This window comes from Cibotium barometz, chromosome 38, assembly GCF_041138505.1.
Source record: "Cibotium barometz isolate CiBa-2024 chromosome 38, ASM4113850v1, whole genome shotgun sequence".
NCBI lineage: Eukaryota > Viridiplantae > Streptophyta > Polypodiopsida > Cyatheales > Cibotiaceae > Cibotium > Cibotium barometz.
In genome coordinates, this window is record NC_141083.1 from 34,880,751 (window position 1) to 34,898,832 (window position 18,082).

Below are 18,082 nucleotides of genomic sequence, written 5' to 3' on the forward strand. Positions count from 1 at the left end.
GGCTGAAATAGGCTGAGGACAGGCACCTAGGGCTGGGCTGAAGCTATGGATCTCAAGGGGCTGGAGAAGAAAGCTTATGGGCACTAGGGCTAGATTAGTCTTGGGCTGAAAGCAAGAGAGAGGAGAGCTCTTAGCACAATGAAGACTGAATGAGCAAAAGAGGCTCTAGGCAAGCCTATTTATACTAACTGGAGGTTGGTCATTTAATAAACTTAATATTTATAAATGCCCAATAATGCAAATAATGATAAATAAATACTAATAAATATGGAAAAAATACCAGATAAATCCCAGTAAATTCCCTAAGGCTTTGGGGCTGTTCTAAATGATGCACAGGCATATGTATGCATATTATGCAAGATGCAGAGTGCTTTCTGATGCAAACCCTAAGGCTTCTACTGACTCTACATGCATGAATGATTCTCTCCAAGTGGGTTAAGGGACTTGACTGACTGACTGACCCACTAAGGCTGAGGAATGACCTACGTAGCTCGTGCCTGACTTATCCTGGACTGAGGATGTACAATGGGGTCACGGCGTACGACAAATATCATCCTATTGGGTTCTAAAACTGTACAACTGATGCACTTCTGATGATGAGCCATCTTGTCACCATGCACTGAGTGCAGAGTGCATGTGACATTCCCTCCTGATTAGCTCGGCGGCAGGTTCATGGCTTCCAAGTAGTCCGCCAATAACTGGGGGTACTCCTGGAAGAACTCCTCGTCGAGCCAGACGGCTTCGTGGGTGCCTCGATCTCGGAACTTCGTATAGAACTGACGAATCCGTCGACTGGAACCATGCTTCCATCGATGAAGAAGGATCTGCTCAGGCTCAATAACTTCTGCCTCGTCTACCACGTCGGGCTGCTGTTCATCTGAAACATCAAACACTTCTGGACCAACATATGGTTTTAGCCAAGAAACATGGAAAACATCATGCATTGTCCAACTGGCAGGCAACTTTAACTTCATTGAGACATCACTTATCTTCTTAACTATTGGAAAAGGGCCAAAACTACGGAATGAAAGCTTGGGACAACGTTTGCCCACTTGTTTCAATCTCTGCTTCATGATACGCAAATAGACCCAATCCCCTTCCTTGAAGTGGACATCTCGTCTAGATTTATTTGCCTGTCTGCTATATGCTTCCTGAGCTTTGGTCAAGCGGTCTTTGACTGACTCAATGATCTCGGAAAATGCTTCCGTGGTTTTATTAGCCTCTAAAGATGGAGACACCATTCTCGTCAAAAGAGAAGAAAAACGGCGACCAAAGGCTGCTTCATATGGAGTCCGTCCGACACTGGATGAATGAGTGTCGTTCAAGATAGCTTGAACCAACGGAAGATAGTGCTCCCATTTGGACTGCTGGTCATGACAATATGACTTGAGGACATCAAAGGCCAACTGATTATAAATTTCTGTCTGGCCATCTGTCTGGGGATGGAATGCACTAGACAACTGCAACTTAGTTCCAAAGTTTTCAAATAATGCCCTCCAGAAATGCGAGGTAAACTTGGAATCTCTGTCTGATGTTATGGTGCTAGGCAAACCACAAATTGGATACCAATGCTTGAGAAACAGACGTGCTACGTCCTCGGCTGTGGCCGTATGCTTGCATGGGATGAGCATGCAGAACTTACTAAAGCGATCCACAATGGTAAAACACTGAGTGTTACAGGATCCAGTGGATGCTGGTAGAGGCCCTACAAAGTCCATAGATATGTCGATGAAAGGTCCGTCGGGGATAGGCAAAGGCTGAAGTAAACCTGCCTTCTTTGTATGGGGAACCTTGACTTTTTGACAAATCTTACAGGCTTGTACATGTGCATAGACATCACGCCTCATCTTTGGCCAATAAAAGGATCGTTCTAATTTCTCGAGGGTACTGTTGATACCCCTATGTCCTCCAACTAAGGAGTCATGGGCATCATGGAGAAGAGCAGAACGCTTTTCTCGAGTAACACAGAGACGGTTCTTGTAGAACAACCAACCGTTCTGTACTGAATAGTGGCCAGGCTCAGAAGTGAGGGCCAAACTATACTGAGTACCAAACTCAGGGGAGTCGACATATTGGTCTTTCATACTATCCAAGTCCTTCCCCGTGATTTCGAGAATGGTAGCTTCTTGAACTGCCTGGATGCTGGACTTTCGACTGAGAGCATCTGCTACTGGGTTATGCTTACCAGGGATGTATTCAATCATACCTCCAAACTGTTGGAAGATTTGACTCCACCTGGCTTGTCGATCACTCCACTGGGCACTTGGCATAGTCTGAAGCCACTTAAGTGCTTGGTGGTCTGTTTTCACTGTGAAAGCCTGTCCATAAAGAAAAGGCTTCCAATGTTTGAGCGCTGTGATCACACCCAAAAGCTCTTTATCATATACCGAATAATTCTTTTCGGCGACATCCAACTTTCTGCTGTAATATGCCACGGGTCTATTGTCCTGCTGGAGGACTGCACCTATGGCTACATTGCTGGCATCGGTGATGACCTCGAAAGGTTCGTCCCATGATGCTAACTTTAATACAGGTGCTTCTGAGGCAGCTTTCTGGAGTGCACGGAATGCATCAAGTGCCTTACCTGTAACTGAGACTTTCTGCTTGCGAGTCTTCACCCCCTTGAGCAAGTCGGTAAGAGGTGCTGCAAGGTTGGAAAACTGATGGACATGTGTGCTATAGGCCTGACAAAGACCTACGAATGAACGGATTTCTTGGGCGGTCTTAGGAATATCCCAATCTAAGATCTCTTGAACCTTTGAGGGGTCCAGTCTAATCCCATCGGAACCGATGATGTAGCCCAGATACTGAACTTCCTTAACACCAACGATAGACTTTTTGGCATTTATGTAGAGCTGATTATCTCGCAAAAGTTGCAAGACTTTCTCCACATCTTTCTCATGCTGCTCCGCAGTGGCTGAGAAGACTAGTATGTCATCAAGGAATATGAAAACACACTTCCCAATGTGGACTGCGAAAATCCTAGACATCATCTTATTGAACGTTGCGGGTGCATTTGTAAGCCCAAAAGGCATGACTACGAACTCGTAGTGACCACGCTCTGTCCTGAAAGCTGTTTTTGGAATGTCAGCTTCAAAAATGCGGACCTGATGGTAACCACTCTTGAGGTCGATCTTAGTGAAAAATTTAGCACCGTCTAAACGCTCCAAAATGTACTCTATCCTGGGCATAGGAAACTTATTCTTGATAGTGAGTTTGTTTAATGCCCTGTAGTCTACACAAAGACGTACAGACTTGTCCTTCTTTTGGACAAATAGGATAGGTGCAGCAAATGGGGAGGAAGAAGGCCGAATGAATCCGGCTCGGAGAAGCTCAGATAACTGCTTTTCCAACTCGCCCTCTAAAGTCTTGGAAAGACGATAGGGAAACCTGCTAGGAGGGTCTGATCCAGGGACCAAATCAATGTGATGGTCCTCAAGGCGAGAGGGTGGGAGACTGGGTGGGAGATCGTCCCTAAGCATAATGTCCTGGTGTCTGGATAGGAGGACTGCTAACTGAGGGACTGAAGATGTAAGGGATGCTACTAATGAGGGAGGGGCTGTTTAAGCACGAACATAAAGCAGTGCTCCTTCTGTTCCCTTGCGGATAGCTCGTCGGGCCTGGAGATGCGAAATCAATGGAATGCCAAGAATGCTTCTATCCCCACGAATCATGACAGGCTCAGGAAAACCTTTACAAATAGTAAAAGTGTCCTGCCCCCAATCGGGAATAGGCACATACTGACGGAACCACTGAATTCCTAGATCATGTCACACCCTAACAGAGGGGAGACGATGAAATCTCGTTGAAATGAGGCCTTTTGAACTTCAAAGGCAAACTGCTGTGCCTTCTGGGAAATGTGGGTGCGAAGACCAGGTGTAAACCCGTCCACATCCAGATGATATGGGACTAAAGTGCAGTTCAATTTATTAGCCAACTGGGGAGAGATGGCATCTTCAGAACTGCCCATATCGAAAAGGACTACAAACTGTCGGCCCTGGGCAGAGCCATAAGCTCGGATAAGGCTCTTCTGAGCAGCATCGCTCTCACCCTCCTGCTTAGCATCAAATACCACAGATGGCATAGGATGCATGGAAGGTAAAAGTTGAACTGCATTTGAGGTAGTAGGCGGGGCTGGAGGAGCTGGGGAGGCTGTGGCAACTGTGGCAGAAGGAGCTTTGGCAGCCTGTGCCGCTTGCCATTTGTGGCAATCCTTCTTACCATGCCCTATAATATGACAGAAAAAACATCTATTTTCTGACTGGTACTTCTTTTGCTCCTCTGGAGGAAGATAACCTCCAGTAATGCCTGCTTTAGCCTTTTCATCAGGGGTTTTCTTAGGTTCTTTATCCTTTTTACCCCCGGAACTGGAGCTATTACTGCTGTCCTTCTTAGCATCTTTGGAAGATGCGTTACCTTTCCCTGTCTGTGCAGCTGATTGCTGCTGTTGGGGTTTGGTACTGGACTGAGATGTCTGCTTGGGCTTGCCCCCGTTGAGCTTCATTTCTTCGTTCTGAGCGAGAGTCAGAGCCCGGTCATATGTACTTGGTTCAAAGTTACGAACTGTGAACCGAATGTTGGAGTCCAATCCACGAATGAATTGCTCCATCTTGGCCTGCTCAGATAACCCTAACTGCTATGCTAAAGTAATAACCTTACCGGAAAACTGAAGCACTAGGGAACCGTTCTATCTGAGTCCATAGAACTCGTCTTTCAGACCGGTCATGTACTGGGGCGGGAGAAATCTGGTCTTCAGGTCATGGACAAAGATGTCCCAGTCAAAGGCTGTGACACCTGTGGCCTAGTCAGTATGAATACTAGACCAATTCTGCCACCAAGTGACTGCCTCACCAGTGAGATGGGGAGCCGCTAAGTGGACTTTGTCTTGTGGGTCTGTGATCCTAGCTAATGGAAAATGAGCATTAAATTGATGAACAAATTGATTAACTGAAGAATGATCACACTTACCATCATACTTGCTGAAATTCGGTTGACTGCGAATGATGGTGGTTGCTGCTGCGGGATGCTGGCTGGTGACACCTATGACTGGGGAGACTGAGGAGAGCTGCTGATACCTCAAGTGTATGGCCTCCTTTTCCCGTTGGTGTTCGAGTAACATACGTTCTCGATCAAGCTCACGTTGGTGTTCCCGAGCGGCGAGTTCAGCCTGACGCCGGTCTTCGTCGATCCTGCGTTGGGCTTCCTCATAGTCCCGTCTTTCTTCTTTTTCTCTTCGCCTTCGGGCCTCGTCCTGTCTCCTTTGTTGTTCCATCTGAAAAAAGAGGGAGATGTAGTCGGGTGCTGCTGGAGGTGTAGAAGGACGTGCTGCTGCTGCCTCCAAGAGTTGGAGACGCTCCATGAGTAGCTGGTTCTGAGCTCTAAGAAGAGCTATGGTGTCTGCTGTAGGCGGAAGAGCAAGGTCTCCTTCGGGGGAGACGTCTTCCGGCTGATGAGTACTCTCTCCTGTAGACATGATGCTGAAGTCGGTGGTCGTGCCGGAACGCAATCTAACCATCCGAGGATGCCCCCACGCTAGGATACGGTGTGTGTGGACTATCTGAATCTGATACCAATGTGATATGCAGCGGAAGTCTTTGTATTGGTTGATCCTGTCACACAATATGCTCACACCGTCTTCTGTATCCTGAGTTTCGTGAGTTTAGCAATCCATTTCATTTACTTCAAACTTTAAAGAGATGAGAGAGAGATATGAGAACTGTACACCAGATTGGGTCCCGAATTACCCACTGAAGGGCCCCCTATCCCGATAACGAGATAGTATTTGCTTTATTACTTTAGAGAGAATGACTTTGGACTGTAGATAAGCCAAACGCAAGATCTCGGAGGATCGGAGAGCGGCTGATCTGTACACTGCTGTAGAAACACCTCAATGACTTGATCTCGAGCCTATGCACTCCTCCCAAGGGCATGAGGAAGGGCTGCACACCTGAGGCTCAAAGAAGAAGAAGGTGGACTGTTCTACACACTGTTAGAATGCTGAAAACACATATGAATGCTGAGTTACCTTCACCAGATGACTGCTGAATGTGCTGATGATGCAGAGAAGGCTGGACACTGATGCAAACAACTGTTTCAAGGCTGGAAACTGCTGTAGACTGTTGCTTCAGGGCTGGATTCTGCTGTGGACAGAAACGCAGGTATCTAGGAGTGTTGATGGACTGAAACGCAGCAGCAACAGAAGGGCTGGAAACTGTACGGCTGGAGCAAACGCAGATGGACTGCTGTACGGCTGCACCAAAACGCAGATATGCAGGCTGAATGCTGCTGGTTTTCAGGCGTGGAACTGAGCTGAAGATGTATGCTGAATCTATGGCATGAACTGATGCTGAATTCAGGGCTGAAATAGGCTGAGGACAGGCACCTAGGGCTGGGCTGAAGCTATGGATCTCAAGGGGTTGGAGAAGAAAGCTTATGGGCACTAGGGCTAGATTAGTCTTGGGCTGAAAGCAAGAGAGAGGAGAGCTCTTAGCACAATGAAGACTGAATGAGCAAAAGAGGCTCTAGGCAAGCCTATTTATACTAACTGGAGGTTGGTCATTTAATAAACTTAATATTTATAAATGCCCAATAATGCAAATAATGATAAATAAATACTAATAAATATGGAAAAAATACCAGATAAATCCCAGTAAATTCCCTAAGGCTTTGGGGCTGTTCTAAATGATGCACAGGCATATGTATGCATATTATGCAAGATGCAGAGTGCTTTCTGATGCAAACCCTAAGGCTTCTACTGACTCTACATGCATGAATGATTCTCTCCAAGTGGGTTAAGGGACTTGACTGACTGACTGACCCACTAAGGCTGAGGAATGACCTACGTAGCTCGTGCCTGACTTATCCTGGACTGAGGATGTACAATGGGGTCACGGCGTACGACAAATATCATCCTATTGGGTTCTAAAACTGTACAACTGATACACTTCTGATGATGAGCCATCTTGTCACCATGCACTGAGTGCAGAGTGCATGTGACAGCAGGGCTGGCCACACAGCCACGTGGCCTGGGCGCCGGCCTGGCCTGGTTGCTTGGCCGCCTAGCCTTAGGCGCCTTCAGCCGCCGGTAGCCACCACCTGCAAAACGTGCCAGCGCACAACCTGCCAGCCGCCAGTGCTTCCGTCCACAACCGCTCTCTCTCTCCTGTTCGAACCAAAAAAGCAAACGTGCTTTTTCTCTTTTTTTTTCTGTTTCTCTCCCTGCAGTTTAGGCGTATGCACAACAAACATGCCTCTTCTTTGCAAAGCAATCAACCCTACTTAGACTACCACCTCCCATCAACATGGGTGTCTTTGATGAAGAAAAATACATACTATTTCTGAAAACTGCAGTATGCACAGAAAAAACAGCAAGCTTTTTAACACATACCGTTCTTCGACCTCTTCTTCTCTACCTACCGACTTGCTCGTTCACGAGGTATGCTCTGATACCACTGTCAAATTCCCACTGATCTCCTCGTGATCGATCTTGGTTCGAAACTCGAATCCTGCAAACAAACGAACAAACAAACAAGTAAGGGGGTGCAGGCCTGACTCACCTCCCAACCATGACAGCCATGGGCGAGCCCATAGTCTTGGCTGTCCCCACCGAGCCACGAGCTGAGCTAACTAGGATGACGTACCGACCAATCTCCTCCTCGCGACGTCCCATACCGCCACGAAGCTGCCCTCGCGGGCCTCGAGATTGCTTTCGGCCTCGGCTGCACAAAGCAGGTGCACGTCTGCACTAGATCCAGGCTCCAAGACCATAGAGTTCTCACAAACTCGCGATACTCTCTATAATACAATAACTAACCTTGGCCACCCTTTTATAGGCTCTTGGCCGGTCATCGGGCGTCCACACTTGGCCGCCCGCCCGTCCATACTTGGGTGCCCGCCCCTTAGTATTTCCCTAACTCAGCTCGTCAATCAGCCTGCCTAGTTCCAAGCTTCCCCAAGCCTCGAAACTAGTCTTACGTGCGTGTAGCACACAGTAGATACACACTGTGCACATGACATCCATCTCCTTCGCGCCCCCCTATTTCTCCCCTTCTTCAGCGACCCACCCCCTCCGCCTGCCTCCGCCCTCTCTCCCCCACACCCCCTTTTGCGTTGCCTCCACCCCCCCTGCTTTTTCGCCGCCGCCTTACGTCCCTCCCCCTCTGTTTTTCTCTGTCTTCCGCCTTGCCCCCTCCGCCTTTTGTGCAGCTCGGTTCTTGCAGGACTCTCCGCATTTGCTTCGCCTTCAATCTAGCTTCAGACACTGATGGAGGCTCCTCCCGCCCCACCTCAGAGGGACTCTTCCGCAGCCCCCTCGCCCGCCCCTAAGGATATCCCCATCAGGCTTTCTCTTTCGCCAGAAGAGGAAGCGAGCGCCTCCAGGCACATTCCACCATCTGCCGTATAGTCAGCACTCGCCCCAGCAGAGGGGAGATCCAGGATCTTCTCAAGGCCCGCCTTCTTGCAGATGTGGGCAAGATCCTGGACGTTCAGTTATTGGGTCGTGGACACTACCAGATTGAGTTCGAGACAGCCCACAGCGTGGCCCAAGTCCTAGCCATGAGTCCCCTTGACATCAAGGGCGCTCGGGCATTCTTCAGACCTTGGCAGCATGGCTTCGACCCAGCAGCGGCCGAGCAGGGAGAGCGCCTATTCCATGTCACAGTTTGCTTCCCTGGACTCCGCCGCAAGTACCCTCCGCTCCTTTCCAGGCTAGGAGCATTGGTGGGCTCGGTGCTTGAGACTGGCCCCACAGTAGCTTCAGTGGTGGCTAGAGCAGCTGGGCTACCTTCGGGCAGAGTTTTGGTTCCTGACATCTCCTCCCTTCCGAAGGTCATTCAGCTACCTAGGATAAGGGGGGGGGATGGATTGATCAGAGAGTGGAGTGGGGCTCCCGAACCAGTGTTTTATATGCAGGCAGGTCGGCCACATGGCCAAGGCCTGCCTCGCAGGAGACCCCGACCTTCACCGCAGCAGCAGGCCCCCGATGGCCCGCCCACAGATGCGGCTCGGCAGGCAGCCTCCGGGACACCTGCTCATCCCACTGAGACCTAGGAGTGGCAGCCTGGACAGGGGCGCCGTAGAGGGAGACAGCCACAGCAACACGCCCAGAGACCGATGCAGCAGCAGCCACAGTCTCAGCATCATTGGGTTCCAGTGAGGAACAGCTTTGCTCCCCTCCAGGAGGAGACCCCAGCGCAGACTGAGGACCAGTAGATGCCAGCACCCCCTCCTTCGCCCCCACCCCCCCTCCCCCATCCCCCCCTCCCGCCTTGCTTCCAGCTTCGCCTCCTCCCGTTCCCGCTCCGGTTTTGTCAGCGGCTCCTTCTCCACCCCCTTCTCCCCCCCCCCTCCTCCCCCTCCGCTCGCCTCAGCTCCCCGGGAGGCCCTGGCAGTTCCCTGGCACTCACCTGCAGTCCGGCGGGCACTGAGCACTGACCTTGCTCGAGCACCACAGAGGAGACTTACCATGCCGATTCGGGCTTTACGGATATCCTCTATCCGCAGTCGGCTGAGTAGTCTCAACACTAGACAGCGCTCGGAGGCTTTTGACTACTCCTTCACACGGCTTTTTGGAGCGGAGGGCCCCCATGAGCCAGCACCCATCAGAGTTCATGTAGTGATACCTCCGGCCCGAGGAAAGGAGGCACTTGATTCAGCGGTGGCCTTCTCCTTCCCTCTCTGTGGCCCTAGCGACCGGGCGTGGACTCTGGATCTCGCTCTTAGCATTTTGAAGACTCGGGCAGTTAAGTTTTCTCACCATGTGAGCAATCTGGAGGTGACAGACGTGATAGGCCGACTCTGGGAGTTGGCTCATTTTTTCTTTGATACCGGGAGTGTGGATGCCTCCGGGATTCGACATTTGGTGGTTCGCATAGTGGCAGACCTAGCACGCGACCCTGGTTATGTATGCATACACGAGGTTGCTCTCTCTGAGCGGGAGGCAATCGCCATGGGACACAGCCACTCGCGCCTGATCCGAGATTCTTGCAGCACACTGGGTGGGCAGATTCGTAGCCGCTCGGATGGGAACTATTCTCCATCCAAGCCGCTTGTGAAGGCCCGCCGTACGGCTGAGACAGCCTCCACCTCAGCAGGTCATCCATGAGGATCATCTCATGGAATGTACAGGGCCTTGGCGGCGCACACTATGTACGTTATCGTGGTTGCTTGAGGTAGGAGCTTCAGAGATGCCTGGTTGGGGGCAGTATTGATATTCTGATGATGCAGGAGTACCATTTGAGTGAGAGCAGGATCCGGAGATACGGTTCGGTGATGCCTGGTAGATGGGACACATTTTGGTCTGCTGGGTTTGCCCCCTTGGGTGGGCAGGGAGGAGTATGTATGGTCATTGCGGATGTATGGCGGCAGGCCATTGTGGATCGCGGGGTCATTGTGCCTGGTATGTCATTCTGAGGATGCATGATGAGCTCTTTGGCGTGCTCAATGTCTATGCGCCCAACCATGCTAGTGCCAGAGCAGAGTTCTGGACCCTTGTTACGGATGCATTGCCAGAGGCCGCACATTGGTATGTTGGGGGAGACTTCAACATGCTTGAGGACCCGGCCGATAGGGTGGGAGGTAGTCATGTTACAGTGCACGGCACGGAGCTTGCAGCTTGGGAGCGATTTTGCATGACACTGCGGATCACTGATGCATGGCAACATGAGGCTTTCTCCCGCTCTCAGGACAGTCTTAGTTTTTCTCAGTCGGATCGCCAGCAGGGAGGGACTAATCTATCACGGATTGATCGCTTCTATGTGGGCGACAGGTTCGGGGAGCGTGGGGGCTCCGTTGGCATTCTCGCTGGCACCTCTTTTTCAGACCATGCGCCATTTATTTTGACACTTGAGGAGAGAACACGGGAGACCAACTTGCAGTTGAGGATCCCAGAGAGGGTACTTACAGATCCTAGTCTTTCTGAGGACATTGAGAGGATATGGCATGATAGCCAGAGCTCTGACCAGGAACCAGCAGGCCAGTCTGCCCAGGGACTCATCGGCTCAGCTCTTTTTTGCACGCTGTAGCCTTGATACGGCTGGGAGAGACACGAGAGCGGGAGCGTCGGTTGAGACGTAGCCTTGCTTCGCTCCAGCACCTTCAGGAGCAGCAGCCTACATGTGAGTGGGTGGCGTCCCAGCTGAGCCAGGCACGCCAAGAGGTTAGAGAGGCAGAGAAGCAGAGACATGAGTTCTACTATCATCGCCAGGCCTCTCAGTGGACGCAGCTTGGTGATAGAGTGACTGGGGAGTTCTTTGAGATTACTGGACCCCGCCATGCTCGAGCAGGAGTACGCCAGCTCACAAGGCAGGACGGATCGGTAGCCACTGAGCCCGAGGAGATCAGAGCCATTGCCACTGAGTTCTATAGAGACCTGCTTTCAGCGGAGCCAGCCACGGAGGCACGGGATGCTTGCAGACAGACTATGTGGGCCCATGTGCACAGGAGGGTCACAGATCGTATGCGCACAGTTCTGGGTGAGCCTCTTTCAGAGGTTGAGCTTGCTGAGGCTTTGAGGGTCCTTCTGCGCCATAGTTGCCCTGGGGAGGACGGATTGACGCCTGCCTTTTTTATGCGCTATTGGGACCTTTTGGGGCCAGGCCTCCGCAAGGGCTTTTAGTATGTTTTGGACACTGGGGTGATGCCATAGAGCTTTTCAGAGGGCATTATCCCCAAGGGGGAGGGAGTGTCAGATGATATTCGGCATTGGAGACCTATTACGATCCTCAATACTGTCTACAAGGTCTTAGCAAAGGCCTTGAGTTTGAGGATCCAGCCCTTCCTTGGGGAGTTGATTCATGCTACCCAGACAGGATTAGTGAAGGAACGCAGTATCCTTGACAACATTTTCACCTTCTGGGAGGCGACGGCCCAAGCTAGATTTCTCGGTGAGGACCTGGTCGTGATGCTTCTCGATTTTGAGAAGGCATACGATAGAGTCGATTGGGGTTTCTTAGAGGGCACTATGCTTCGCCTGGGCTTTGAGCCAGTTTGGATTCGAGAAGTGGTGGCTCTATATTCCACACCTCATAGCCAGGTGCTGATGGCAGGAGGACGGGGGCTGAGTTTTGAGTTGACCAGATCAGTCCGTCAGGGGTGTCCTCTCGCCCCGTTTCTTTTTCTCTTCTTTGCTGAGGCTATGAGCATGTATCTGACGGCAGAGGAGGTTCGTTTGAGAGGACTCCACCTCCCAGTCCAGGGTGAGGACCTGCTTGATGCTGAGTTTGCTGATGACACGAGATTGTTTTTGCATGGCCAGGAGGCCAATCTTCAGAGGGCAGAGCAATCGCTATAGGTTTTTAGTGCAGCTTCGGGAGCATTGATCAATTGGCGCAAGACAATGGCCTTTTGGATCAGTAGCGCTCCCACTCCGGCATGGAGCCCAGACCCGGGTTTTAGATGGATTCCTCCTGGCACAGCAGCGCGGTATTTGGGATGCCAGATTGGACTAGATTTGTCACCTGAGCAGCAGATCGCCCCGCTTCTTCTGAGCATTCGGAAGAAGCTTTTGTATTGGAGTACAGCTCGGCTATCCTTGACTGGGAGGGTGGTGGTGACAAATCAGGTGCTTTTAGCGACCATGTGGTACATCACGTCTTGCTGGATCTTCTCGAGCTCTTGCATCAGCCAGGTACAGAGGCTGATCAAGAACTTTCTTTGGTCTGGGCGGGATGGTCAGCCAGCCCGGGCCAAGGTTGCTTGGGCAGTTATTACTCTTCCGCTGGCCCGGGGGGCTTGGGCATTTTAGATCCAGTTGATCAGAGTAGAGCCTTATTGAAGCTTATTGTTCGGGGGCTGCTTCTAGGCGCTGAGCCTTGGAAGGAGCTTCTTTTTCAGCGACTGCAGGCTAGGGCTCCCCCAGCAGGGGGCACTTGGACACCAGAGATACGATGGATCTTCATAGAGATGAGGGACAGGCCTCAGTAGAGGATGGGAGGACAGATTTGCCTTGAGCATCCTGCGAGCTTGGGAGTTGCTGAGACCAGGGCTTTCTCAGAGACCACCTACTTGTGATGAGGAGCGGGACAGCCGCTCATCTGGAGCCCAGCGGTACGCACAGAGCAGGGTCATATGCTGGGTTCTCAGCCTCGTCTAGCCTGGGGACCATTGGCGGCAGGCCCAGCACGTAGTTTTGGAGACTGGCAGGCCTTATGCAGTCTCCCAGAGGAGATCCAGGTGGAGAGGCTGAGTCACTTCAGAGGGGGGCTGATTATGAGGGATGACATTCAGGAGGCACTCACAGAGGAGTGGTTCACGCCTCTCGAGCCAGCGGCCCCACGGTGGATGGGAGCCTTTACACAGTTGGAGATCCTGATTGCTGTCACAGCTTGCACTAAGGATGGTAGATGCCTCTACTATGAGATCAAGGATGAGGGCAGACTTCAGAGAGTGGAGGCGGAGTCGCCTTTGGTTGCAAAGTGCATCTTTCAGAGGATACGGGTAGTGCCCGCCGCTTCCCGGAAGTGGCATATTGATCCAGACCCTGTAGATGTGGACTCTGATTGGCGCATATGGGCATATGCTACGCGCCCCTTGGCCCGGCTCCAATGGGACCCTGGCGAGTACGAGTGGCATGATTTTTATGCATCCCCCGAGGCCACAGAGATCACCTTTCTGCAGTACACTGTTCGGTTGGGGAGACATATTTTGACTGCGAGGAGGATGGTCTCTCCAGCTGCATCGGAGCATTGGCGGCTACAGGGACTCTCACAGGAGTTCCTGGAGGATTTTTGGACCAGGCTCTGGGCTAGTCGACAGGCATGCAGGATCTCGACTTTCCAGTGGTTGGTCGCCCACAGGGGCTCTGCAGTTGGCACCTGGCTTGTCTACAGTGGTCTTCCGGCGGCCTGCGTCCGATGCGGCCACCCTTTGGAGACACAGAGACACTGCCTATGGGACTGTCCACAGGCGCAACAGATTTGGTTGCGGATGCTGCGCATTCTGGCCCCCCCCCTCTCCAGAGGGCATGTATACGTGGGGTGCCGCTGCTTGGTCGACTTCGTCAGGGCCTGCTCTTGGATATGAGACGGAGCAGGACAACCAGGCCATCAGATTCATTAGGGGCCAGCCTCGCCTTGTTCCTTCACCGGATTTCTCGTCCGCCCGACGACTGGACACAAGAGAGGGATCTACAATGGGAGCTTCACCATCTGGTTCACCTGGAGAGCCCGGTGTTTCAGGGCCTTTGAGGGGAGACTGGAGCCACCAGCAGAGACTGTTCGGGGGATTTGGCAAGAGTTGATCCACACCCTGCGAGGACAGTATGACCGCATCCGGGGCGACTCGGATGAGGCGATCTTGCGGCGCCAGGCCTTTCACACCACTTGGCGCAGCGGCCCCTTCTATACCCTACACGCGGGTACCCCCCGCTGGCACTACAGGCCACCTGTTTGGTTTTTCTCCCCTCCTATTGTATGATGTAGCCTCTCAGTTCTTTGTACTGATATTTGTACCTTTTTGCACCTAGGGAGAGTCTCCCTAGCTACCTTGATTGGATCTCTGCTCTGCTTTCTTATGAGCAAGAGAGGGTTTTTTGTAGCCCAACGGGCGTTTTTTATATAACTAATGAAAGGATCTTTTCTCGGAAAAAAAATAAATAAACATGCCACTTCACACCTTCAGAAGAGCTTCAACTTCCATTTTAGCCATCATTTTGCTCGTGTGCTAGCCAGTCTAAAAGAAATGATCTCTCCCAATTCCAAACTTCAACAAGGGAGTGCATAATTGGACAAAATATCCTTTCTGTAAGCATGAATTGAAGAGAATATCGATTTCCCAATAATTACGATGGCAAGTTCACAAACCTAGCCCAATGGTTGTGAGCCATGTTGCACGCTTTACCAGTTCTATTATCAATAAAAGGATGGAAAGAGAAAGATGCATAAGCTCTCTTTATTGCATCATCATTCACGAAAGCAAAGAGTAGAAGCAATTTGTGAGGTTGTCTGGCTTCAAAAAGTACTTGTGGAGTTTGGTCACTTGACCTCGGACGCGTAGAGTGGAACTTTGGTTGACTCATCCCGGACTAGGCTCACATGGGACCAGTTTCCACTCCAGGTCATGCACCTTCTTGTTTAGATGTGTCTACGTGGCATCCAAGTGCATGATGCATGTGACATCAGTTGAGTGGAGAGGAAGGAGACCATCGACACCTTCATCAAATCTAAAGAGCAGGGAAAGACCCACGTTCAGTGCTTCATACAGGCGATCGTTGCAAAAAACACCTCACAAAGTGAAACAGATCACAAGATGCGGTACATTCCAGAGTCCGTAGATAGACAAAAAGAGAGGAGGCAGCTGTAGTACATCTCCTTGAGGACACTTGGACACTTGGCCAAACCTAGGGCCTTGTTAGAAATCCATGTTAGTATGTGTCAAAAGGTAAGGCTACTCTTCAGCCTACAAAAAGGCATTGTACTTTGTAAAGTTTTACACATTAATCAAAGCTTTCATTGTACGGTGCAATCATTTGCTCTCTCTCTCTCTCTCTCTCTCTCTCTCTCTCTCTCTCTCTCTCTCTCTCTCTCTAGCAGCACGTACCCCAGCACATACACGATGGAGTTCCATCCACCATAGCCAAGGTCTCTACAGCATTCCCTAGGCCTTTACCCTACATCCAGCCCATCATGCACACACCGAGAAGGTATATGACCATACCCCCCCCCCCACCGCCCCCCTTCTTCTCAAACCAAAAGCCTTGCTGTTTGACACATCCTCCGAAACTCAAACGATGAGTTGCAACCACAGTTTGCCCAGTTATGTGTGCAATTCAGGCATTGAAACGGCTTGAAAGACTTCAACATATGCATACAATCACAGCTTCTCTAATGAGCGTGTAGATCAGATGCAACCAGCATGACCTTGAGTCATTGCAGCTATCTGTAGTGCTAGAAATGTTTTTTTTGAAGTAGTTATATATTTAGTATTATATTAAACTGTCATAAAACTCAAGTTCTTTACAAATCAAGGGGGAGCCAGCTGCATACAACATAATTCAGCATAAAACCAGAGGAGGGCCAACTGTAATATAGCCAAATTGTCACCGCCATACTAGTCCTCCATCAGATGAGATGGTCTAGAAATGTACTTTAAATGGTGGCTTGCTGATCTTCAAGTTCCTCCCTTTCATAGTGGAAAATTACAAATGTTGCCAAACAAGTGTACAAAACACTGCATGCCTTTGTTTGTTTCTTTTTCTGGTGTTGTTTTTGAAAGTATTGACATAGAAATTGTTCCATACCATCTCTCTCTCTCTCTCTCTCTCTCTCTCTCTCTCTCTCTCTCTCTCATGATGATGCATGTTACAAGAAAGGCAACACAAAGAGACTGACCTGGCAAAGGTTGTATGTGAAGCTATCATAGTTATCAATGACAATGACAGGCGTCTCCAGCTTGAATTCTGGTGCGGCTTGCACAGCATCTATCCCCACGACTGTTCCTTCTGCTGGAATGGCAAGGAGTCTTCTTGATGGAGAGAAGGGTACCTGTACTCCCTGATTTGGGACTGGAAGAACAAGAGGCAACTGTGAAGCCAAAAGCTTAATGCCACACAGCTACACATAGAAAAATAATCCCACGTCGCAAAAACGATCAGAACACAGGTTACCTGAGAGACGAGACGTGGGGTTTTCCTTTGAACGAGAGAGGGAGTTTCCTGTGAACTGGAGAGTGTTGGACCTTGCTCTGTCATTATAATTACAGCAGGAAGGCGAACATTGACCAAGGCGAGGGACTGTGCCACCGCACGCGCTTGAGGCCGTGGCCATAGTTCTCCTCCAACCGCAGAGCGCGAACTTGCTTGTGTGACGAGTCTCTCGGGCGTCGTCGCAGAGAGTGAGTGTGTGTGTTTTTGAGGAATGGGTTGAGGAAGCTATTGCGGTCGATCATCAACTAATCCAAGGGTGGAGGTTTATTTTGCCAAAAAAAAAAGATTTGATATAGATATACTTTGATTAGCATTTATTATATGTATAAGTATAATAATTATTTTCAATCATCAAGTGATCCAAGGGTGGAGGTTTATTTTGTTTTTGAAAATTTAGGATATGATTGTCTCTGTAAGTATAGCTTTTGTTTATAATAAAAACACTAAATAGTGTCATAATGGTAAGACACCCTTTTGCAAAAAGGGGTATTTGCAACCCTTTTTTTTTGGTTGGCGGCGGCGGGGGGATGGCATTTGGAATTGTAAGAGCCCAATCCATGTTTTTTTAGAGGAATTCGAAAGAGAGAGAGAAAGAGAGAGAGAGAGGTGTGAAATGTGATAAGTTGAAAGAGAGAGAGAGGTGTGAAATGTGATAAGTTTTTTAAGCCAGCAAACCAATAAGTTTTTTTAAGATTGTGGAAAAGCCAGCAAACCAATATGAAGGCACCATAGCATAGGGAATGGGACTTACAGATAGACCTTTCATGTACAAACTAATAAGATGTATGTGAGAGGTTTGAAATTCTAGGAATGCATTGGTGTATAAGGAAGGACTCATCTCAAACAAGGGCTATACTTCAAAATTTAGTATGTTTAATCAAAGCTAACGTACTCGATATTGTGCATGTAAATAATTGGACTTCAAAGCAATGTCCATCGTAGTATAGAGGGTTTATGACCAGTTGTATGCATGTGTGGAAAAGAGAGGTGACATGTGATAAGTTTTTTAAGATTGTGGCAAAGCCAGCAAACCAATATGAAGGCACCATAGCATAGGGAATGGGACTTACAAATAGACCTTTCATGTACAAACTAATAAGATGTATGTGAGAAGTTTGGAAGTCTAGGAATGCACTGGTGTATAAGGACTCATCTCAACAAGGGCTAAACTTCAAAGTAGTAGTATGTTTAATCAAAGAGAGAGAGAGGTGACATGTGATAAGTTTTTTAAGATTGTGGCAAAGCCAGCAAACCAATATGAAGGCATTGCAACATAGGGAATTGGAGATCTTTCATGTACAAACTAAAAAGATGTATGTGAGAAGTTTGGAATTCTAGGAGTGCATTGGTGTATAAGGACTCATCTCAACAAGGGCTAAACTTCAAAGTAGTAGTATGTTTAATCAAAGCCAACATACTCAATATTGTGCATGTGAATAA

General features: G+C 49.7%; 1 protein-coding gene across 2 annotated transcripts in view; it reads right to left on the bottom strand.

Moving 5' to 3' along the window:
* Positions 1 to 16,848, bottom strand: part of LOC147616633 (anthranilate synthase beta subunit 2, chloroplastic-like) — a 41,033-nt gene extending 24,185 nt beyond the window's left edge. The window contains exons 1-2 of one of the 2 annotated variants that reach the window (XM_086777688.1): positions 16,604 to 16,848; positions 16,329 to 16,501 (exon numbers count right to left, since the gene is read on the bottom strand). In XM_086777688.1, the coding sequence (XP_086633814.1) occupies positions 16,329 to 16,501; positions 16,604 to 16,763 (333 nt within the window). In that variant the 5' untranslated portion in view covers positions 16,764 to 16,848. The remainder of the gene's footprint in view (positions 1 to 16,328; positions 16,502 to 16,603) is intronic. The other variant, XM_086777687.1, reaches the window with a different exon arrangement.
* Positions 16,849 to 18,082: the final 1,234 nt, after the last annotated feature.